At 41.6% G+C, this 23,973-nt stretch overlaps 1 protein-coding gene and 1 long non-coding RNA gene across 31 annotated transcripts in view; one reads left to right on the forward strand and one right to left on the reverse strand.

The window, feature by feature from the left end:
* CELF2 (CUGBP Elav-like family member 2) overlaps positions 1-19,497 on the forward strand; it is a 561,934-nt gene extending 542,437 nt beyond the window's left edge. For 16 of the 30 annotated variants that reach the window (XM_079992647.1, XM_079992627.1, XM_079992637.1 and 13 more), the window contains 3 exons: positions 3,672-3,869; positions 7,561-7,704; positions 10,926-19,497. In XM_079992647.1, the coding sequence (XP_079848773.1) occupies positions 3,672-3,869; positions 7,561-7,704; positions 10,926-11,053 (470 nt within the window). In that variant the 3' untranslated portion in view covers positions 11,054-19,497. The remainder of the gene's footprint in view (positions 1-3,671; positions 3,870-7,560; positions 7,705-10,925) is intronic. The other 14 variants (XM_079992629.1, XM_079992641.1, XM_079992639.1 and 11 more) reach the window with 2 other exon arrangements.
* LOC307225334 lies at positions 11,698-23,598 on the reverse strand. Its single transcript, XR_013842900.1, has 2 exons — positions 14,240-23,598; positions 11,698-12,616 (listed from the first exon to the last, which is right to left on the reverse strand). It is a non-coding gene; the product is annotated as an uncharacterized lncRNA (long non-coding RNA).
* Between the last annotated feature and the right edge of the window lie 375 nt (positions 23,599-23,973).

Genomic DNA, 23,973 nt, shown 5'->3' on the forward strand with positions numbered 1-23,973 from the left:
GTTTTGAAAAATCAAGCGTTTCTGAGAGCCAAGGTTGCCTGTTACTTTTTTTTTTTTTTACACCTCTGCCACTGTTACACAGCCAATTTCCACAGCCCTAAACCCAGCAGCAGCAAACACCACTGTTGACATTGCAGTGTCTTTTCCAGCAAATTTTGTTTAACTGCCCACCTGTCAGCAGGGAAGCTCAGATGCACACCCCATTATTTTGCACTGTACCAGTGCCAACGTGCTAGCACAAATGCAGCTTGGAACACAAGGCAGAGTGTATAACAAAACAACAACAACAACAACAACTTATTATTTATACCCCACCCATCTGGCTGGGTTTCCCCAGCCACTCTGGGCGGCTTCCAGCAAAATATTAAAATACATTAAAAGCTTCCCTAAACAGGGCTGCCTTCAGATGTCTTCCATAAGCTGAGGCCAAAGTTTTATGAGACAGTACTCACCTGTATGAAGGACCTTTCTGGATGTCAGTGGCAGCCAGTTTGTGCTGGTACCCACGGCACTTTTACAATAAATGTTTTTCACCAGGAAGAAAACCGCTGGGTCAATTATGTCTTTATGAGGACCAACATGTTTAGTATGGTAATTTGAGGAATAAATGGCATAGAAAGGACCTGCCTATTTCAATGCCATTCTATTCTACCATTGTGGGATATCTGTGACCTGTAAATAAAACAAGGCGGCATTTTAAATGCTATCTGGGTGCGCTGATTGAGATGGAATCAGAATTCCATTCGGAACACCAGATTTCTCCCCAGTAAGAGTTTTGATACCTTTCAGTGTTCTGTGACAGGGAGGAGTTTGTGTCTTCCCTGCCCCATAGGATGTGATTTCCTTCTCTCTCCATCCCCATCTTCCTTTATCCCAGCTGCATGTGTGGGGGCGAGCCAATGAATGTTGAGGAGATCCCTCACAACAAGAGGTTAGGGAACAGTAAGGCTTTAACTAAAACTTCCCTTTAGGGAGATGCATGCAAACATTTTGGGGGAAACGCAGTGTTTGCTGTAGATCGGGCATTGCTGCTAGAGCCAGGACCACCACTGGGTGTTTCTGTGTGTGCACACAGGTGACTTGTGCGTACCACACACCTGCTGTGCATCCATCTGCACTGAAGTCTGGCTCACACATTGGATATTGGAGCAGGCAAGACTGTCAAAATGTCATGTTGTTCCCATATGAAGAGGAAAAAATAGTCCCACCTCCCACTCACCATTTCTCTGGAAAGCATAAAATAACCCAGCAGATTGTATCTCACAATTACTGTGCTTATTCCCTGTTGAAGCTTCTCATTTCTGCCCCCCCCCCTTTCTAATTAACTACTGTTAGGTGTGTGCATGCATCTGTTGTTGTTCCTTCTTCTTCTTCTTCTTCTTCTTCTCCTTCTTCTTCTTCTTCTTCTTCTTCTTGCAGGAATTTGAATAGTTCCCCCTCCCAAGACAGTGGGCGTAAAATATGTCCTCCTTTCCTATACTTGGTCTCTCTTGCTTGTGTTATGTGTTGGTGGTGTCAGATAACGGCGGCGTTTCTTTTTTGCACCCCTCCGCCCTTCCTGCAACCCCACAAGTTAGAAGTGCAAGACACCTCCTTGAAGAAAAGCTGTGGAATGTCACAACTCTCTGCCAAGTGTTAGCACTGCCTGGATGAAACTCATTTCAAAAAGTATTATGTTTGCACTAAGACCCTCTTAATTGGCACAAACCATGGTGGAAACAGAAAGGAGGCTTGTAGGGTGAGGTTATGCTGATTATCAAATGCTCACAGGGGGTAGAATTGTCCTAGAATCCACATAGTTTTAAAAGCCGAGGGAGTATTGGGTTAGCATCTTCCTCTTCTTCTTTCTACCAGGCTCGCTCCCAGGGGCTTGTCATCAACTGCCAATCCTGTCTTAAATTAGTTCTGCAACCGATCTCTTGACACTTTTTTTTTTAGAGTGAGAAAGAACCATTTCACAGCCTTGCAGAAGGTGTTGATTTTCCCCCCAAGGCATTTCCTTTGCTTCGCATAGCTCAACTTATACTACGGTTCCTCACTCTGAATATTTCTGGGGAATTTGTAAGATTCAGAGACCTATAGCGCCGCCTCGCACCAAGCCTATCCATTGATTTACTTATCTTTTTATCGACTACTACTCCAGCTGGCGGCGGCAGCCCAGGAGTCCAGGGCATAGTGAGGCATCTATGTATTTATTTTAAAATAGGGTGTGTGTTTTTTAACCCATTCCTCAGCTGCCCCAAAGGGGAGTCGCTTCCCAGACAGCTTCCAGATAGTGGTAATAAGACAGTCAGTGATCTCAACCTCATATACTACAAAAGACTCAACACAGAAAAATAAGGCGGGGGGAGCAAACTCAGGTGCTGGTTATCAGCTACGGGGTTCTTATAATGACCAGATGGAATGGAAAAGTTCAAAAAGATAAGGAGCTAAAAGTTGCTGGTCTCTTAGCTGAACCTGATGGAGACGCCCTGCATTGTCATCTCTTCCTTGGCTGCTTTCTCAGCCCTAGCGCAAATCCTTTTAACGGGATATTTATTTATTTATCCAGCCAGCCAGCCATCCATCCATTCAAGAATTTATACCTTTTTGGAAAGCCACTTCACCGCAAAGCGGCTTATTCCTGCCATTCTTAGTCTCCCAGCCAATCTGGTTTGTTCAAAGCCCTGCTCAGAGAATGAAACTGATTGTGGCAAATTTGCAAACATGGAGGGCTGAAATCACCCTCTAGAATCCACCCTCCGTGTGTTCGCCGGCGCTTTTGCATAGAGTGTGAGCGTGTGCACTTGCACACACATGTGCAGGCGGTGCGGAAGAAGCCAATGAACACGTTGCGACGACGGTCTCAGGCAGAGGTTTTTCTCATCACCTGCTCCTTGAGATTCAGGTAGTTTTAACTGGAATGGCTTTCAGAGACTGAACCTGGAACCTTCTGCATGTAAAGCATGTACCCTACCGCTGAGCCGTGATCCCTTCGCAGGATGGAGAACCGGAAAAAGGGACTCCTTCTCAGCCAACTGGTATGAATGCCAAGCAGGACCAGTTTCAGTTCAAGCAGAAGTGGTGCTCAGAATGTAGTTTTTCCACCGGGCTACAGCTCCCACCATCCCTGGCCATTGGCCACACTGGCTGAGGCTGATGGGAGTTGGAAAGATCAGAGGTTCCCCATCCCTGGTCTGGGTTGTACCACTTCATGCTGATGGTGGGAGCTGAAGTCTTTCTCCATACAAAATAATAAATTGATGCAGAAATTCAGGCTGTGATGAAGAGTACTACAGTTTACCATGCTCCTTGCCCATCACACGAGGTGCCCAGGCAGATAAATTACCTCCTCAGAAAGAATATAGCTGTAGTCAACTATTCATTGTAGCAGAGCCATCCCGATGACCCCAAAACGTGCCAGCGACAGCTTGTATGTGAAAACTGAGTTGGTAGCCGAAGTCATTTCTCTATCAAAGTCTCGTGTTTGCACATTTTGGGGGAATGGGGGCGGGGGGGATGTTGTTGCTGTTTCTGCTGCTGTTCTCTCTGTGCCATCTGGTGAATTTGTCTGGATTTTTATTTTGCATGCATGGCCATTGTCATCGGTGTCATATTAATGCCAATGACGTTTGGAAAGCACTAATGAATAAGTGCAATTTCTTTTCTCTATTGTTGGGTTTTTTGTAAAGTTGCTCAAATGCTCTCAGGTATGGCCGCCCTGAACGGAGGACTCGGTGCAACAGGCTTGACGAATGGTACAGCTGGCACAATGGATGCCCTCACCCAAGCCTACTCAGGGATTCAGCAGTATGCCGCGGCGGCACTGCCGACATTGTACAGTCAGAGCTTGTTACAACAACAAAGTGCTGCGGGCAGCCAGAAGGAAGGTAAGCATGTTTGGTCAATGGTGAATAAGAAACAAAGGAAAGCAAAGAGGAGATCGTTGTTCCAATGTGAGCCTCAACACAACTGGCATGTGGTCCCTTCCCTGAATTTACATTATCTTTACTATATGCTAAGCAGTCACATGTTCCATCCTTCCACTCCAATCGCAGCACTAGGGGCAACTGAAAATTAAGCACAATTGACAAACAAAAAAAAAATACATTGCAAGATGTGCGTACTAGGTTTCTTTTGAAAATTATAAATCAGATTAATCATTGTATTTGGCCTCTCTTTCGTTTTGCTTACTTTCATTTTGAAAGGTTGGTTTTTTTATTATCCTTATCTCAAAGAGGCCCAGACACAGAGGATTCACCTTGGAAATGAGGGTTACTCGGACTTTGTATACATTCCTATTCACTCTGCATCTAGGGTACTCTCAGCACTGATTTATGAAACTTATGTGCACATAATATTATCCACAATCCACATCTATCCTGCAGTTTTTTGAGAATGATATGTCCCTGTCCCACCCCGTACGCTTTGAAATCAAAAGCTGTATGAAGACATCCATGCCCCCTCACTGACTTGCAAATGCTATTTGAAACAGGTAGGTTTTAAACCAAGTAACTTGTCCATAGCCCATTATCCCACTAAACCTCTTGCAGAACTTCAGTTTAGGACAGTGGGAGCGAAATCAGGCTTCCCAACATCAATTCCAAACTCATGGTTTTAGTAAGGCAATGATGGTATAAGAACTGGAGTTTAGTTTTACCTATATATGTGTGTAAAAGGTAAAGGTACCCCTGCCCGTACGGGCCAGTCGTGTCCGACTCTGGGGTTGGGTGCCCATCTCGCTTAAGAGGCCGGGGGCTAGCGCTGTCCAGGTCACGTGGCCAGCGTGGCGAGCCAGCACAGCACACGGAAACGCCGTTTACCTTCCCGCTAGTAAGCGGTCCCTATTTATCTACTTGCACCCGGAGGTGCTTTCGAACTGCTAGGTTGGCAGGCGCTGGGACCGAGCAACGGGAACGCACCCCGCTGTGGGGATTCGAACCGCCGACCTGACGATCGGCAAGTCCTAGGCGCTGAGGTTTTACCCACAGCGCCACCCGCGTCCCTATATGTGTGTATGTGCATGTAAATAAACATCCTGCACAAAGAGTATATAGGGGGCCTGTAAACATTTAATTTCCCAGTCTCCAAATTTTCTCTCAATGGCATTTGCTTCATAAATTTTGTCGTCCTTTGTTGAAGTGCGAAAACACACATGGCTGCTTTTGCCAAACAGCCATTTTGATCAAGGGCATTCTGAAATGCGCTTTGTTTTTTAAACACACACTTGTGTGCAAAGGGAGCTCCTCTGTCTGGGTTCCATGTATACTGCAAACACGTGGCTTTTGTAACTAGATTGCATTTGGAGGTTAATGACAAGATCTATCGCCGTTACATTGAAGGGCTCCTTATTTAATTGAGGGTCTTGAGGGAAAGCAAACAAATGATTGATTGCTTCGTACTCAGTGCAAGTAGAGCAAAATAAACCCCAGTAAGTTAACACTGAGAATAAATTAATACTAATTATAAGATGCTTAATGAAACAAGGCTTCTGTCTCACACTCTCTGCCCTCTTCACTCCTCTCATCCATCCCTCTTCTGTCTCCCTGATCTCCAAAGCAAAGGGGGGGATACTATGTTATTTTATTGGAGGGGATCCCCACACACTCTCATTTCTTCCCCTCTCTCTCTATTTGGCCATTTAAAAAAAATTGATTTTCCAAATTGTTACCAAATTGATTCAATTGAATACGATTTCCAAAACTGGTTTCCCGCTCTCCTTTCAAGATATGTCCAAGATAAAGCTCCCATTGCTGTGTTAGTTCTCAAGTCATCTCTCATTAACATCACTCCAGAATTACCAATAATATTTCTTGCAAATTCTAAACTGGAAGGAAAAAGTGTGTACCAGGAAGTAGCACCCTCGTTTTGACTGTCATAAAAAGCAATGGGGTCAGGACAGTTCCATAGCAGAAAAAAGGGGGGTTTGCAGGCATCAGTACCCCAAATTAGATATATTCACCATGGTTTTGCTATTTTTGTAAACTCATGTACATAATCATTGGAGGCAATTGTTCCATATCATTTCCTAATCTGAAGGGTTCCTGCATGGAGTGCCCAGACAACACCTTTGCTATACTGTTCTAGATCCCTGTTGGAAACCTTTTTATTCCAAGAAGCCTACTCAAGACACGTGATTTAGTTATCTAGACTTGTTTTTAAAACTGATTTTATTGATGCATTATCGATAATCAGTTTAGATGCACTGCTTAAGAGATTTACTAAGCAGCTTATATTCTTTCCCCAAAAAATAAATGAACGAATGAATGAAAGGTATGGTAGTTAATTACTAGTATCATTGACCAAAGGGCAGATGTTAGGAAAAGAAGCGTTTTTTCCCTAGTAAACATGCAAATAAATGGGGGTTCAGAGGAGCACTTGCACAAAGAGATGGCCCATCTGCATGAGCAAATCCCACCCCCAGGCAAGTTTGCCAATTCACTACTCATACAGCAGCTTCCTTCAACACCTTCCATGTTATTCCAAATGGTCCACCCATCCTTCAATAATGGCTTTTTAAAAGGATATGGGAGCCCTCAGAGAGAGGAAGGAGGAGGCAGAAAAGCCATACTGCTGCTCTCAACCCAACCCCATTAGAGATGGAGGGATCTAACAGTTTTGGTTCTCTCGTTTTCTCCTTTCCCAGTTTTAAAATTTACTTCTCCACATTTCTGCAGCCATTTGCATTTAAAAAAAAAAAAAACCAGGATCCTCCTGTAAATTCATCAGCATCTCTGTATGCAGTTTTCTCCAAATTTCTACAAAGCAACGTCATGCATTTTTGTATACGTTTTCACTAATACACACATTTTTATGCACACTTTCTCCTAGCATGTACAATTTTGTACACGTTATCTGGCCAGGAAACTGTGCTGCAAAATTAGGAGAAGTGCAAATATTAGAGGGTGGCTTTGTTTTTGCTGTTTCAGAAAATGTGAATTTGGTAGGCGCTCCTATAAGTGCAAACTTAATCAAATTTCTCCCCATCCCTAAACCTAGTAAATGCATTTTCTTGTGGCCGAGTTCGCTTCTAGACAATCTGTTTATTGAGCATTCATCCCGATTTGTTTGCATAGAGTTTACAGGGAGGTTAGACGGCATTGGCTATTTATTGAGTATTCGTTCTGATTTGTTTGCAGGAACATTATATGACAGTGAGCCCAGCAATTATTATTTCACAATTTCCAGTGCTTTCCCCCATTACTTTGCTTATTACAAAAAGTCTATTTGGCAGGGAGTGGATTTGTTGCACAAGCTACCAAATCAACCACAACTACACAACGTAAATTTGGTGGTATGTGATTGAAACCCACCCGAAATAACAGCAACCCTTAAATATAAAAGCTCTCCTTAGCCTTTGGGAAGTTAATAAGAAATGTTGCAAGTGTTGCTACTTTGTTTTCTAGAAAACTGAAGTGGCATTCAAGTTAAAGTCAAACTTATTTTTAGTGTAGCTTGTTGCATCTTCCTGTACACATATGTGTTTCAGAAGCCTGCAATGGAAATGTAAAGATCTTCAGTGAACATTCTCAATACAAAACAAAAGCAGCTGATCTCTGATGGTTTCCTCTTTTCTTAAAGGTCCAGAAGGAGCAAACCTCTTCATTTATCACCTCCCACAGGAGTTTGGAGACCAGGACATTCTGCAAATGTTCATGCCTTTTGGAAATGTCATTTCTGCTAAAGTCTTCATTGACAAACAGACCAATCTGAGCAAGTGCTTTGGTATGTAATGTTCGACACACAAAGACAATAGAGACGCACAGGATCTGTCCCCTTTTTACTCAGCATCCCATGTGCTGGCCCCTCGTGTTCAGAGTGATGTGGAAGTAATATGCTGTTTTCACAATGCATATCTAAATCGTTGCATTCTTGCATTATTGCCTATCTCCTTCCAACTCGACAATTCTAGCATTCTGCCCTGAAACTGAGCATCTTGTTTCCCATTCAGAACAACAGGTATTCCTCAACACATTATAAATCAAAACAAAAGCATTGCTGTCCCTCACATGTGCATGGTTTAAATGTGCAATAGCTTGCACATCCAAACGCAAATCTCTCTCTCTCTGCCTCTCGGCAGATCTGATTATCTTCATCTCAGTTCTGCTACTTGTTTGAGATACTTCTCCCCAATAATCAATAATTGCATTCTTGGGTTTTCACTTCAGGAAAAGAAAACCACAGATCTTTATGGCTGCCCCTGCAAGGCAGCCAAACCAAAGGCACCCTTCATAGCCTAGGGTTCAAGGGTGCTTCGAGATGGGTGTTTCTGGTGGAATGGATGGTGCCCACGCATGCACATTTTTCATTGAATCCACATGACATGGCCGGGCATCAATATGCCAGTATGTATTTCTCAACCCCGCCAGATAATCTAAATTTACTTGCACCGCTTGAATGGCCAATGTGCCATGGAAGCACCAATAGATGTGAATGGAGGTCGCACACGAGTTTGCCATCTTGCACCAACCTCATTCATTTCTATACGTCTCATGAGGGAGGTGTTCCTATGGTTTGTGTACAATGAAAGGAGGATGGATAGAGAAATATTTCCCCTACCACAGAAACTGGCATTAACCTTCAAAGGTGCAGTTGAATCATATTTTTATTTTTACGGACTCTAAAAAAAATCTATTCTGACATGCGCAACAAGAAAGTGCGAGACACATAAAAGTAATTACATCCTATGTGGGGGAATGCCATTTATTATACGATCAGACTGCCTTATTAAAGGTAAAGGAACCCCTGACCATTAGATCCAGTCGTGGTCGACTCTGGGGTTGCGGCGCTCATCTCGCTTTATTGGCCGAGGGAGCCAGCATACAGCTTCCAGGTCATGTGGCCAGCATGACTAAGCCGCTTCTGGCAAACCAGAGCAGCACACGGAAACACCGTTTACCTTCCCGCCAGAGCAGTACCTATTTATCTACTTGCACTTGACGTGCTTTCGAACTGCTAGGTTGGCAGGAGGAGGGACTGAGCAACGGGAGCTCACCCTGTCACGGGGATTCGAACCGCCGACCTTCTGATCAGCAAGTCCTAGGCTTATTCTCTTATTGTTTTACTCTTCACATTTTACTCATTACTTGCAAATTATATTTAAGCCCTCTCTTCTGGATTTAGGAAACTACACAATTATTTTTATTTTTGTGTGTGTGTGTGTGTGTGTGTGTGTGTGTGTGTGTTAGCAACATCCCCCTACATCGGACATACAATATATAGCAAATGGTGACATTCTAATTTTAAAGATGCATGACAATTCCATACTCTCCAACATTTTTCAGATGAAACTAGAGACACCCTATTCTATACCAGGAAACTTCTCCTGCGTTTGATCTCACCGCACACATAGATGTCCTATACACATCTACACTGGTCGCCTTGAGCCAATTGCAGCCTCTCTGCCTAACTTACAGGATTGAGGAATCAAAACCAGAAAACATTGGGGTGGCTTCTGTAATTCTGGGACTGCCCCTGGGAAATCGGGACACTTGGAGGGTCCACTCCCCACTTCCCTGGGCAGTATGAAGTAGGTCTAGGGAGACCCTTTTAGAAAGCTGGTTTCCTTGAAAGGAGGGTTTCCTACAGGAACTTACTGTTCTTTTAGTAATAAACAGCTCTCTGCATGGGTTGCTGACATGAAGGGGCTGTCAGGAGTTCAGCCTACACTCAAGTAGGACCCTGGCAGAGACACATGCCCAACTGGCATGTTCTCTCCCTCCTGGTCGATCGTTCGGGAGCTTCATAAGCTTTCGTCAGCCCAAACATCACAGCGACCGATGCCAACCGACACCAGCACACTTAAGGATCCGCAGAGTTTGTGCATCATGCACGTGACAGAACCCCAGCAACTCAGCATTTTGGCTAATCTACTTTATTTACATATAAACACACACGGAGCACTGCAACATGGCTCCCTCTCTCTCTAGCATCAGACAGCAAAGATAAAAAGGACAAAGGACAATAGTCCCACTTCACGGAACACAGTAACACAAACATCCTGTCTCCGTCACTTCCCACTCTGTGGAGTCAAAACATACACCGTCATGTGATAGACAACAATCCCATGACTGCAATCACGGAGCAGGAATTCTAACAGGGGCAACATGATTGGAATGGGATCTGTTGCCACACATCTCCATCTGATTGCTCTCATGCTATTTCTGAAGTGGGAACCTCCTGGGTGACTTAGATCCCCACCCTGATCTTCTAGGTTTCTAAACCACACAGGCAGCCTCCCCAAGCAATGATACCTCATGAAATACTTTGTCAAATTTATGTTTACTAGGATACAGGCTACCGTACTAGAAAGATAATAATTGTAAGTACATCAGGAAAAGGTCCATTGTTACAAAAGACCCATAACTTTAAGACACAGCATTTTAGAATTGCTGTGGAAAAAATATCAATGCGCTATTCACACTTAAATGTATGCTGCCTCAGTGTAACTTGGTTCTGTATTTGGCATGTGACTAGCAGAAGGTTAACAAATTTCCTTAAATTATCTTAGGATCCAAGCCCAGTTTCTGGTGTTTACCCACCCTCCCAGAAGTGCCCAATGGCCAGTTCCGTATTGTTCATGGGGAGCCCTCTCTGACTCTCCAAATAAGTTTCTTCGGGACAAAGGAGGTAGGAGGAGAAACCAAACTGATTCTGTGGACTTCCTTAAGTTAACAGATTAAAACCAAGCACCAAAGTTATAGGCATCAGAAGGCGGGCTGAGTTTCCATCATAATCAAAACAAAATGAAACAAATGAAAAAAGAACGAAACAGTAACCAGTCAAAAAGGAGATAAATGGGGCTGCCCAAATTGAAATGCAACCATAAATATATACAACGAATATCCCTATTCCCTATACAGTAAAAGCACTTTATAGCAGTTGTTGTCGTTGCTTTTTGCTGACATTTATGCCTTTTTCTCCCCAACCCGTTTTGTGTATTGCAGGTTTTGTTAGCTATGACAATCCTGTCTCTGCACAAGCTGCTATACAGGCTATGAACGGCTTTCAGATTGGGATGAAACGCTTGAAAGTTCAGCTGAAGCGCTCCAAAAACGACAGCAAACCTTACTGATCATTACCCCAGAAGCTTACTGCTATTAATTTAGATTTCTTAGGGTAAGTCCCTTGAGCAAAACCCATCATCCCTTGGGGAGGTTGAGAAAGAACATAAGAACACATTGCCAACCACCGCCAAGAGACAGCTGTGTGTTTTTTTTCCACAATACTTGCTTCCATTGTCCCCACCTGCTATAAGGGAAACTTGGCTAACCTAACTGAACAGTATTACTTTATTTGAATTTGAAACTTGACTTGAAAAAGAAAAAAGAAAAAAAACCAACCTGACAAGGATAACACACATAAACACACACCCTCCAAAATCTTTAAAAGAATCAAAATTTTCGAGAGAACAAATGTTGCAGCTTAACTTTCTCAGCCTGGGTGTCCTTAATACTTTTGATGGGGATAATGAAAGCGGGCAAACGTCTGAACCTAGACTTATCCAAATGGCACCAGCAGTTAATAGGCTACTATCAATGGCCCTGTGCCAGGAGAGGAACTAATTTAGAAACAACACCAATTATTTACATTTACTTCAGTTCAATTTTTATTAAAGGGGCTTGACTATTTTTTGTTCTTAAAAGAGTTTCAGATTGACGTGATGTTATATTATCCTGTTTAAAACACTGGTCATCTTTATATATTTCACTTGCGGTTTTTCTTTCTTTCTTTCTTTTCTTCTTTCTTCTTCTTCTTTTTTTTAAGTCCTTAGGGGATTTGTTTTTTAGAGTTTTAGTGTAAAAAAAAAAAAGACTTAGAGATCCGTTTCTAAAGCTACAGGGTTTAGAATAAATAAATAAAAAGAGTGACAATACTTGATGTTTCTTGAAAGATAAAAAAAAAATTTAATAATAATAATAGATAACAAAAGAAAGCCACAGGCCTGTAAATTTTATTTGTAAAAAGCATTTCTATTTTTATACAAAAATTTTTACTGCCTCAGAAATAATGGAAGTTATTTATTGCCTATTGTTAACTTATTGGATACCTAAAGAGCAGCTCTCTCTGCTAGCTAGATCCTTTTGAAGTAGTCTCTGGAGTATCTGTGCCAACAATGGGTGCTTTTTCACCGTTGAATTCTACATCCTACATGCTTTTTTATCCTCCTGTTTGTATTTTGTCTGGTTAACCTGTTCGTAGTTTCCATTATCTAGTTTAAAGTTTAGTTGTCTCGGACTATTCTCCTCTCTCTTTCCCTCTCCTTCCCCCAACCCACTCCAACACAGCACCCCCCTTACGTTGCATTTGTTGAAACTGGTTCTTTATTCTTTCCCCCTCCCCCCAAATAAAACAGGAATCCATCTTCTCTAACTCCTTTTCAGATGGATTCCTTTTGGGGGGGTCCTTCATTGTGCCGTCGTTGTTGGCCAAGTGTACCGTTAATGCAAACTGCGTGAATGGCTGATATTCTGATGATGCAAGATTTGCATTAGTTTTCTCCTGCACCCATTTTTTAAAAAAATGATTTTGTTTCTGCTGCATAGACTCTCCGTAACTTTTTTTCCTCTTCCTTGTTTTTCCCTAGACATCTTCATGCTCGTTAGCTCATCGTTTGCCTAGCATGTCCCTGTGGCGTCTATATATATAAAAAAAAAGTTTCATCGTCCCGTCATTGTTTCTGATGTCTTTCTGACCTCACATCATAATTTGGTTCTCCTACTGACCTTTGATCTATAGTTTGAACCTTTGAAATTTGCATGTGACCTCATCTAGCTATACGAATTCTGGGAAGTCAATGTGAAAAGCATTGCTGCATTTATGCAAGATCAAAATTTATTACTAGTCAAATTAATAATAGGATTATTTAAATTAAAAAAAAAAGACACACACACAACCTGTGGCAAAATGTTTTGTTAGGGTTTTTTAGTTGTTCCTTTTTTTCCTTTTTTTCCCCCTTTTCTTTTTGTGTTCAAATAAAAAAAAAAAAACCAGACTTGAAAGTATTATACAGAGATTGGCATTCTGGCTGGTCATTGATGACAATAGCAATATGTGTCCAGAGACAGAATGTTGGTTTCTAACAGACTACTTCCAAAACAGTTTGAAATGAAGAACTGTCTGATTTTAAGTCTCTAGAGGTCTGTAATAGTTTTTACATTTTTCAGGCAGTGTAAAGTTTTTTGATAAGGCCATTTTAGGTGGCTCACTTTCTCATTAAGAATATATATATAGAACCACTTTTTGTAGATTAGTATAACAAAACAAAAAAATTTACCCTGTTTTAGGGCAAATGCTACCTATTTCCGTCACCTTTTGCTGAACTGACTCACAAGTTAGACAATCCATGAATTAATGCACATGAAAATTACCTATATTTTATACTGTTTCAATGTACAGGAGAAAGGCTACTGTTAGCTGTTGTTTCATTGGTGCTTCTGTGAATTCAGTTGTGGTTTCATCATGGGTCTTACGGTCTTTAAGTGTTCTGTGTTTATAAGCAACAGGTTTGAAATTGGTTTTTACTTGAACACAATATCGACAAAAAAAAACGAATTTCAAAAAACGGAAAAAGTTGTTTGCTTAAAATTAAAAAAAAAAAAATAAGTTTTCATGTGGAAAATAAAACTATTCCAGACTAAGTTTGTGTTGGCTTCTGTGACGCATTGGTGTCATATTTTTTTAAAAATTATTATTGTGGACAATTTAGATGTGTTTGTGTTCAGCAAAATGTGATCAGTTTTTTTTTTCTTTTAAAGAAATAATAATAATAAAAAAGAAATCAGTGAAAAAATCTTCAGTGCCAAATTCCAAAGGTACTTTTCTTCCTAGAGCTTCAGTGTGTTTCTTGTGTGAAGTAATTTGATAACATGGGTATTTTACTATGTGTTTTGTATGAATCCCTAATATTTAAAGGAAAAAGAGGTTAAAAAGTTTGTTAACTTGCTATCCTGTGGTCTTGTTGCCTGAAGTTGTTGTTGTTTGTTATTTCTCTTGGGTGTTTTTTGTAAAACATTGTATAAGTGCCCATGTTTCACTTTTCTAACCACTCTGCACATCAACGCTGTGAAAGCAAACCTCACAATGTAATTTCTTCATAATGTATGGAAACCTCTAAGGTGAGAAAGTTTTGAACTTTTAACCCTTTCCACCCAGAGCTGTCTTGAGTGTTAATACTTTTATACATTCACCATTTTGCTGTTTATTTTTATATATACATATATATATATATATCTATAGCTATAAATATATATATACTTACTTTTTGTGGTTTATTTAATACATGGTTGAAATCAGAAAAATGCACAGGGCAGACCTGAAGGACAAAATAATAATAATAATAATAATAATAATATTTTACTGCTGTCTAAATTTCTTCTGTATCTATAACTAAAAAGAAAATATTTAAAAATAGTAACTGTAGATCTCCTTTTTAGGCCTTTGGGGTTTTTTTGTCTTTTCTTAAAAGAGCTTTTAATATGCTGCTGGAATATGCTACTCAGTATTAATAAAATAAAATAAATTCTTTAATTATGTATTGTATGACCACTCCTAGGTAGGAGAGGTAAACCCACCATTTGAAATCATTAAGGGGGAAAACATATTTTTGTAATGAAATAAAATAAACTTTTGCTTAAATCCAATGCACTAGAACTTCCTGGATGAATCTTCATTGTGCACTGCAGATAATAAAAAAAACTACTTTCATGGATGAGGTTTACACATGTCGTAATGCTTTGAATTGTCCGTCATATATTGATGCAGATTTAATGGATGCAAAGTAGGTGGGGCAATATCATTTGCTGACCTGATTTCTGTTGATGATGGAGCGTGCAAACTTTTGAATTGCTGCAAAACTCTTTGAAAGGTAGAAGGGAAAAATCTTGCAGTCACTCAGCTAGTCTTGGGAACAAACCAGGCACACGAACCACCCACTTTCATAGGCTCAGATGTATCCACAGCAAACAAGCTGTTTGCACTCTTAGTGCAGGTAGCCTGGACTGGATCGGGTCCGTTAGATCTATGTATTGGAGGGGTCTGTATCCAGAAAGGCATGACAGAAATAATTGTAATAAACAAGTCACAAGGCATTCCATTCAACCCCTCAACCCAGAATTATGGAAGCCATCCTGGATCTTGGAATGTCCTGGTTTTTTGGTCCGGCATTCTGGCACGAGTTCAGCTGGCTCCCACAGGAGCTCAGGACTAAAAAGACGAGCCTTTTGATTTTGAGCAGCAGGTCGTTGGAGGGTATGATGGCACACCAGCAGGGGAGAAGGAAAAGAGGCTCAGTTATGTACTAACCAGCCAGTGCATATATATTATCCAAGCAAAGCACAAAACTTTAAAACATGGTGTCCTAAGAGGTACGCCGATGACCCCCTCATTCCAAAATGCCTTGGACCACAGACCAAAACAACCCTTGAACCATCTCCAGGTATCCAGCAAGTACTTCTGCCTTGCTCTGAAGTTATTTGTTTTTATAACTTGCAAGCACAACTGGGTGGGAGAATGGTAAGCACTTCGGATTTTCTTTTAATGAGAGTCTCTCCCCTTCCCACCCGGCATGGCATATCACTTTTTGAACTCAGGGGAGTCGACACGGAAAGTGTCAGAGAGGGGGACGGTGGTTCAGAGCAAGGGCAGAAGTTCTGCTAGACAAATGGAAGCCTCCGGGCATGCCTGGACGCTCTGCTTCGTGGGTTGATAATCGGTCAGGGTCGTTGCGCTGGCGTCACGCAGGCGTGTCACTGCAATCGCACGTCACATCTATGTGCTGGTGTTTGCAAATGCAACCGGGAGCTGCCGTCAGTTAGGTCTTATCAGTGCACGCACTCCGTAGACGACAGGTTTGCTGCATCCATGCTGGTGTTCCCCACAATGCACATGCGAGGTGTGAAGAGCAGGCAAACATTCCTGAACATGCAACGGCCATATGGAGAGTAGCTACAGCGAATCAAAGCTTCCTGGCTTGTGTCCTTAACAGTTCAGTATAGGACAGGCTTCCTCAACCTCGGCCCTCCAGATGTTTTGAGACTACAGTTCCTATCATCCCTGACCACTGGTCCTGCTAGCTAGGGATCATGGGAGTTGTGGGCCAAGAACATCTGGAGGGCCGAGGAAGAGGAAGTCTGGTGTAGGACTTCCTACCCGCCCTTAACGCGTCACGTATTTGATTTAGTGCAGTAGCAAGCACAGGTGGCACTTTCTCTGTGTATCTCTCTGAAATGAAACGTTACATTTGCCTAACTTATCACCACAGTGTTCCATTTTGCTAGATGGAAGCATTCTGCGTAACTCAGAAGCTTGCATGCTACATCAACAGAAAGTGGTCCAACGTAAAGGTATCTTTGCCTTACCTATTTTGTATCCCTTATTCTCTGTCGCGACAATATACGGGCACAGCCCTGCAAACATTCACTATGGAGAAACTGTTTTCATAGAGAGAAGAGAGGGATTCTGCGAATCCTGAGTGTTTGCAGGAAAGAGCCCAGGAAACTGAAAACAAGAAAAGATGCTGATAACACCCTTCATGGCTTTTTTTTATTTTTACTTTGGATCGGATAACATTCCTATTCCTAAACCAAATTTGGGTCTTCTATTCTGGCAGATCATCCCCTTTCCAGGCCAAAATATGTCAGCAGCCCTATAAGCTACTGATGAAAGTGCCATAATCATTCCCCATTGTCTGTTCCTACTTCAGTCAAACCTTCCCTTGCTTTTCCCCTGCCCCCAAAATCCCCCTTGTAAAGTATCTTTCAAAAATACAAAATAATGATCACACACCCCTTCTTTGCTTTCAAATGATTGTTTTATAGAGAAGCCCTGGGATGGAAAGGACTAGAATCCAAGTGATGCAAAAAAAATAAAAAAATAAAAAAGGTTTCTAGCACACGCACTTATAGATAATGTTCTGTGTTATTCTCATATGTTTTTACTACTGCTGGGGCCTTCCTAAACCCTTTGAGGGCTATTTTGTACTTCTTGCAGCAATTTTTGCCTACTGGATTATCACATGTATACCGATCCACAATATAGGATCATCATAATATGTCTTTCCAGGACATATTGTTGTTCGGCATTTAAATTTCCCAAATAATTGTGCTTTTATTTCAAACTCTTCGGATCCCTTTCGTGTAGAAAAACTCAGTGAGGACACTCCCCCCCCCATTCATTTCAATGGGACTTGCACCAAAGCCCCATACAAGCCCCATTAAAATGGCAGCCATGCACAACGGATTCCACCCAGTGTGAGCCACCCAGCTACTGATCCTTTGCCACGCAACCAGCCGGTGCCAAACCCAAAGAACTCTAGATCTCCTTGTCAATTTGCATGTGTCAACTGCGGCAGGTGTTCCCTGCCCCCATTGCTAGCTATTTTTCAAGCAACACTCGTTTGCAATGGAGGGAAATCTTGAACTTAACTAAAAGAATTTCACAGGCCTAGACCAGTTCCGTAGTGACAAAGGCAGAGATCGAAAGAAGGGAGATGTATATGACAGGGAAAGAAGCATCAACAGATCTGGAGCTTTGCTGACTGTTTCCCTTGACATTCCTGTGGTCAAAGAGGTAAGTTGCTATAACGTTTTAAAAGCAGCTTGCCTAGGGCCGGCCCAGCCATGAGACAAGATGAGGCAACTGCCTCAGATGGCAGACTCCACAGGGGCAGCAGGTCCCAATGTAGATCTTTATTCCCTTGTCCTCGACGTAGATCTTCACTCAGCCCCTTCTTCCCTGGAGGGGAAGTGGTGCCATTTTGTGGTACACTTCAGGCACTAAAATGTCTTGGGCCAGCCCTGGGTTTGCCTCTTTGACAGGGGGAAACTGCCACAAGGAAAACCAGCCAGTGAAGCTCTTTAACTGTACACAGTATTCACACTTGCACGCGTGCTCCACACACTCCCCCCCTTTTTTTTTTGCTTTTTCTGATCCCGCATAGGTTATCTGTCACTCCTAAAATATCAAATGCTGGGGGGGGGGGGGAAGCTGCAAGAGTGCAAAGAGCTTTACAGCAGAGGAAGGAAAATTATTTGAACGAGGGGAATTTGCTTTACAAAAACCAAACTCCAAAAGCACAAAGAAGTAGTTTTCCAACCAAAATCAACCAATTTCAGCAAAATTGCCATTTTTCAAAGGAGTAACAAGTTCATCTTTCTTTCACCATAGGGGTTATTATTATTCCTTGGCTTGTACTACTCTCTGGAATCATTTTACTGTTTCTGTTCTTATTAACTTAAGTGCTGATTAACAAACAAACAAAAAAAGAGTTTTGTTTTTTTAAAAAAAGCTGTAGTTTTCATTATCTTTCTGAATGATGTCATAACAAAACAAAACAAAAAAGTAACCCTGTGTACCGGAGGGTGGGTGGGTGGGCGGGGTGTTGTGCTGTGAGAACATGTTGTTTGTAGATTATGAATAACTCTCTTTTAGTTGAGAATGTCTGGACCTTGTGACACAATCCATTTGCTCTCTGGGTGCAGCGCCCATATACAGAAGAGTCCCATCGGATCAACAAAGCTCTGTTTCCTTCTCTCCATGGTTTACGCACATCCATGCGCACTATTGGCCTTCCCTCATTGTCCGGGGGAAGTTACTTGTGTGCAAAAGAAGCCCATCAAAACCAGGTGGGTCTGGGAAGGGATGCGTGTCCAGGACACACGCCTCGCATTTCCCCAACCACCCTGTCGTGCTGTGTACAGACAGATATTTGAAGAAGGAAACAGGGTTCTGTTGATCCCCACGGGAGCACTCTGCGCATGGGTGGCACGGTGCTGTATCTGTGGCGCAAACGGGCTGTGCCCCTTGGTTTCCTTTTGAAATTTTGTCAGAGAAAAGCCAAAGTTACTGCAAAGTAGTGGGAAACTTGTAAGACCATTTGAGTATTGTTTCTGTTTCGTTGATGAATTTGGATTTTGCTGTTTGATGGAATTTGAGCCAAAAAGAAAACAACAACACACAAACCACAGGCTTTCCTATTTCTAAAACTTGATTGTACTTATGCATTTTGTACCAGTGGAACTTTTTATACTGGAGATTTAAAAAAAAAATAATATGGAAATTTTTGTGGCTTACTCTTGTGGGCCTCCAGATCATGGCTGATTTTCAAGTTTGATTTCCAGTTGGTAGAAAGAAAGTTGGTTTTGTTTAAGAGAATTTAAAAAAACAAACAAACTTTGGCTTGGTTTAATTCTTTCCCTTTGCTTATATTTAGTGTTTAGAATTTTGTCTTTAAAGCAAGCGGTAAGTTTCACTTTTTATTCTGTATTGTGCTGTTACACAATATAAAGATAAATTAGAATTTAGGAGTACACAGTCACTTTATGTGGATAAATGTATTAGTTAAAAAAAAAGTAGGGGTTTGCTTTTTTGCTGTTTAGATCAAAAGTTTTTTCTGATTCTTCTGTCTTCATTGTGGACATAACCGTGTAGTTGAAACAGTCAAACTTATTTTTGTAACGTATGTTATTGTGTGATGCAGTTTTTTGCTTCTGTCTCCAATATTAAACCATTTTCCTAATACTTGTCTCTCTTTCTCTCTGTGTGTTGTAATGTTGGTGGTCATTCCGTGTTGGTAATACATCTGCACACCTCACTGTTTCACGTCCCTGTTGATTTTTTTTCTTCTATTTGTCGTGTACAAAAGATACAGTCGATTCCACCTAAGTGAACATCTGATTGGAGAGTGAATGCAGATTTGTAGATACCCTTGATCTATTTTACCTCCAACTTCTTGCTCTCTACCCCCCCCCCAATTCCCTGCTTTTAATCATTTTTATAATATAAGATTATTTAATTGCTTGCCTGAAGTCACATTGGAGATGCCTTTTTAGTCATAGTTTTTAGAAAATCACATGTGTTTTATACACAAAAACCAAAAATCATAAGTAAAGTTTTCCTCTGATTAATGGCTGAAAAGTTACATGTTTCTGTTTTTCAGGAGCATATTAAGTTTACTACCAAAAAGTTGCTTGATGGGAGTAGAATGTGGAAAATATTGGGATTTCTTCCAGAAGTTCTGTGTTCTCTGGCAGCATATGGAATTAGCCCACTGTTTCTCAGAAGTAATAATGTTTTAACTACAGGTAGGAGAGCCTGAGCCAAAAGCCACCAGGTGAACAATCTTGTTAGAGACACCCAGAGGCATGTGAGCTCAGAGAAAGCTAGTGAAAGTCAACAATAAAATAAAGCGCATCGCCATAGGTGCCGAACGGGATTATTTTGATCTTGGCATACATGGTACGCTATGGATAATGAAACGGCACAAATTTCTAAGGAGAAAAGTGATTATTACAATATTTATTACCCTCCTGGGTGCCAAGTGGCTGGTTGGCCCACAATTTTCTCTTTTTATCAGAGAAAACAAACTACCGCGAAAACAAGCTGCAAGCAGGCTTGTCGCTGGTGCAATCTTGATTCCGCCCAGTGCTCTTATAAATTCTGTCTCCATTTCATCGATACCACTGACCCGGGTGGGATTTCTGTTGTTGTTGCTGTTGTTGTCGTTATTGATTCGACCGATCAGAGATTCAAATTTATCAAGTTGGGGAGGGGTTCTGCAGATAGAGAAAGTTCTACCCCATGCTTTCTGGGATTCAAGCCATACATACATTCCTTTTTCCCAAACTCAGGAATTGAAGGCCATTTAAAAGTGCTCTTATAAGATGGAGTCCAGACTTCCCTTGTGACTTTTATTTTCTGGTCTTGACTTGTGTGAGCCGGTCACACACAATCCAAAATGGCAACCTCTTCAGAATAGAAACATTGTTCAATGGAAGCTCTTCTCTCACGGTTCTGGCAACTCCCCCCCCCATGACCCCCCTGTTCTGAGGAGCTTGTTCTGCAAGCTTCTATGTCTGTGGGTTTCGAAAGCGGCGCAAATTGTTGGGGGAAGAGCTGTCCTGGGGGGGGGGCTGTTCCTGCTGCCTTTCACATGGCTTCACTGGTGCCTGCTTCCCACAGCCCCAGCCCCTGGTTCTGTTTTCCAAGTACCTCATCTGTACAGCTGCATCATGGGACCATATCCCATGATGCAACAGTGTGCCTGCTATGTCACAAGAAAGTAGACACTCTTGTTAAAAAGTAAAAATAGAAACAAGAATGGCTGGGAATGAACTCATCTTCCCAGGTCAGTTTCATGAGCCTTAATTGTGATAAGTGCTGACAATCATTTTATTTCAGTGTAAAAGATGCAAGCATCTTTAGTATTATTATTATTATTATTATTATTCATTTTAAAAAATGAAACAGGGGGTGATTGGAATCAATAGGATGCAATGGCCGACACATGGGACATTTAGGTCCACATTCCACCTCTACTACTTGGTGGCCTTTGCCAAGCCATTCATTGTCTCTCAGCTGCACCTTTACATTTGTGAAATGTAAATCATAATCACCTCCATGGGCTAGTTATAGCAATGAGTTAGTTGCCATGGTACAACAACTGCTGAAGTCACTTCAACATCTTGCCTGGAACATTCAGATGATGAAGCAGAGGTTGGGGAGGCTCAGGAACCCTTTGAAGAGTCAGGGACTCCAATTATTATTATTATTATTAATTCAGGCGTTTATAAAGCTCATTGTTTGCCTAATACCATTCAAAGTGGCAAACAGTGGGGGCGTATCTCTCTGTTACCTCAGGAAAGTTGAAAAAGGGTAGACCTATTCTTGACTTCCTGTTGGGTCACCCTACAGAGCTGGTGGTCTATATTGGGCTTGGTGGGTTATGCAAGCCGCAAGGGGCCTGATTCAAAGGCGGTGGGTAGAACCACGCTCCATCTCACCAAAATAGCAGCAGAGGGAGGCATTCAGCATCACCTTCCTACCCACCCAATTTCTGCCCTCCAAGTACTCTTCTACCCCCACATTTGCCTCATGGGGAAACCAGTGTCTTGGTAATCCCCACCCCATACACAACACATCGTTCAATCCACAGTCATGAGTGGCAGCTCTAGGGTCTTCTAGCGCTCCCAGTTCCTAGTTCCACTTTGCTAATATGCACAAGGACCCCAAACAACCTGAGATTCCTTTGCTCCTGTAGATGAGCCATTTTGAGATGGCAGCCGCTGTATGTTTGATATTACAGTGTTTCCATATTCCATTAGCCCTTCAGAATTTAGGCTTTAGTGTTACAAGAACGTCTACAAGAACAAAGTGGTTTGTTTTTTCAGAGGGGAAGATGTAAGGGCAGCCCTTCTAGTATTTAGAAGGTATCTGTGTCTCCACCTACAATTCAGGTACGCTTGTGCTTCACATAGGCTGCAATCCATATCCAACTGATGGCAGTGGCAAACCTCTTTGTGGTCTTAACAGCAAAGGGCTATGCCACTAGTATATCTCTCTCACACCATAGGAGCTTTATTTCAAAGTCCAAAAGATTTCTGAATACCTCGCTGGAGTGAGTGTTAATGTTTTTTTTATTACAAAAAAACACACAACCCAATTTGGTGGTCCTTAGGTATCAGGCTATGGAAAAAACAGTGTACTGTGTTTCATTCCTGATAAGTGAATAAAGCATTGTGTACAAGCAATCAGGTTATTCACTTATCAGGAATCGACTGTACTGCTGGTTTGGCTGTTTTTGTTCTTCATTCTCTGTTGTGATTTCACAACTTTGCTGTGTCCTGTTTGTTTCCTTCCCCCTCCTTCTCCTATGCTTTTCTTTCGTTCTATCTTTTCCTTCCTACCTGCCTATTCTTACTCCTCCCTATTCCTCTCTCTCTCTCTCTCTCTCTCTCTCTCTCTCTCTCTCTCATATATATATGCTCTAGCACAATCACTGGGAAATATCCCTTCTTTTGACCATGAAACATGCTCTCGAAGTGGGGAACAAAAATCTTAACAAAATCTATGCACTTGCTATCAGGAACACAATATTGGATGTGTCTTATATCTATTTAGTGCGTGAGTTCTTAAATAAAACTACTGAAAGGATACTTTTGTCTGTAAAAAAAAATAATATCGAGGGATTAAAAGCAAAGAGTTTCTAGGGTCTGGATTTTATTTTTGTTAAATCTAAAATAAAGGGGATGCAAAGTTTTAAATTCCTCCATGCCAAATGATTTTTTTTTTTGTATGGTATATTTAATCTATCCATGAAACTTAGAAAAAATGGACTTACTACAGGGAAGAGGGGAAATGGGAATTCCTTGAGCACAGAGCAAAAATTTCCTGAAAGCCAAGATTGTTATCAAAACATGTTCCTTTTACAATGTAAAGGCTATATTAAGGAGAAAGACTATTTTTCTTACTAAATATGAAGCCATTTTTTGGACACCAGAGAACAGTTTAAAGTGTCTGATGTTTGCCATATACCATAATAAACTTATTCTGTGTCTGAACTTTTGTTTGTGTATTACTATAGATTGCACATGGAAAAGGCCTGCTTTGGGGTGTAAACTCTGATCAACAGATTGCTGTAATTTTAGAGAAAGGCAATGGCCTGTACACCTATCCATACTCACAGGAAAAAAGTGAGAAGATGTATCACCAGTGATGACAAACATTATGGCATTGAGGGGAGGGGTGTCAAAACCTGCTGAATGGCTAGCTGCAGTCCAGACTGCCTCATGGCTGTAAGCTCATCTCATGGATTTTATTCTATTTGTTAAGCCTGACAAATGAATAAAAAAATGAATAGGCTTATAAGCTTATCCAGTGGACGCTCGGGTTGCGAACGTGATCCGTGCGGGATGCACATTCGCAACCCGCAGCGTTCGCAACCCTCAGCTGTGTGTCTGTGCACGCGGTTGTGATTTGGCGCTTCTGCGCATGCACGACCACCGAAACCCAGAAGTAACCCATTCCGGTACTTCCGGGTTTCGGCAGTCCGTAACCCAAAAAAACGCAACCTGAAGCGGCTGTAACCCGAGGTATTACTGTAAGTCTATAGAATTAAAATGGAACCCTCTTTTTCAAAGCTCCATCTTTTATGAAAATGTCCAAATGCACATGTTACTCATCGCCACTACCTCTTTGCTAGCTAAACCTATTATACGC

Source organism: Podarcis cretensis (assembly GCF_951804945.1).
Source record: "Podarcis cretensis genome assembly, chromosome: 10".
NCBI lineage: Eukaryota > Metazoa > Chordata > Lepidosauria > Squamata > Lacertidae > Podarcis > Podarcis cretensis.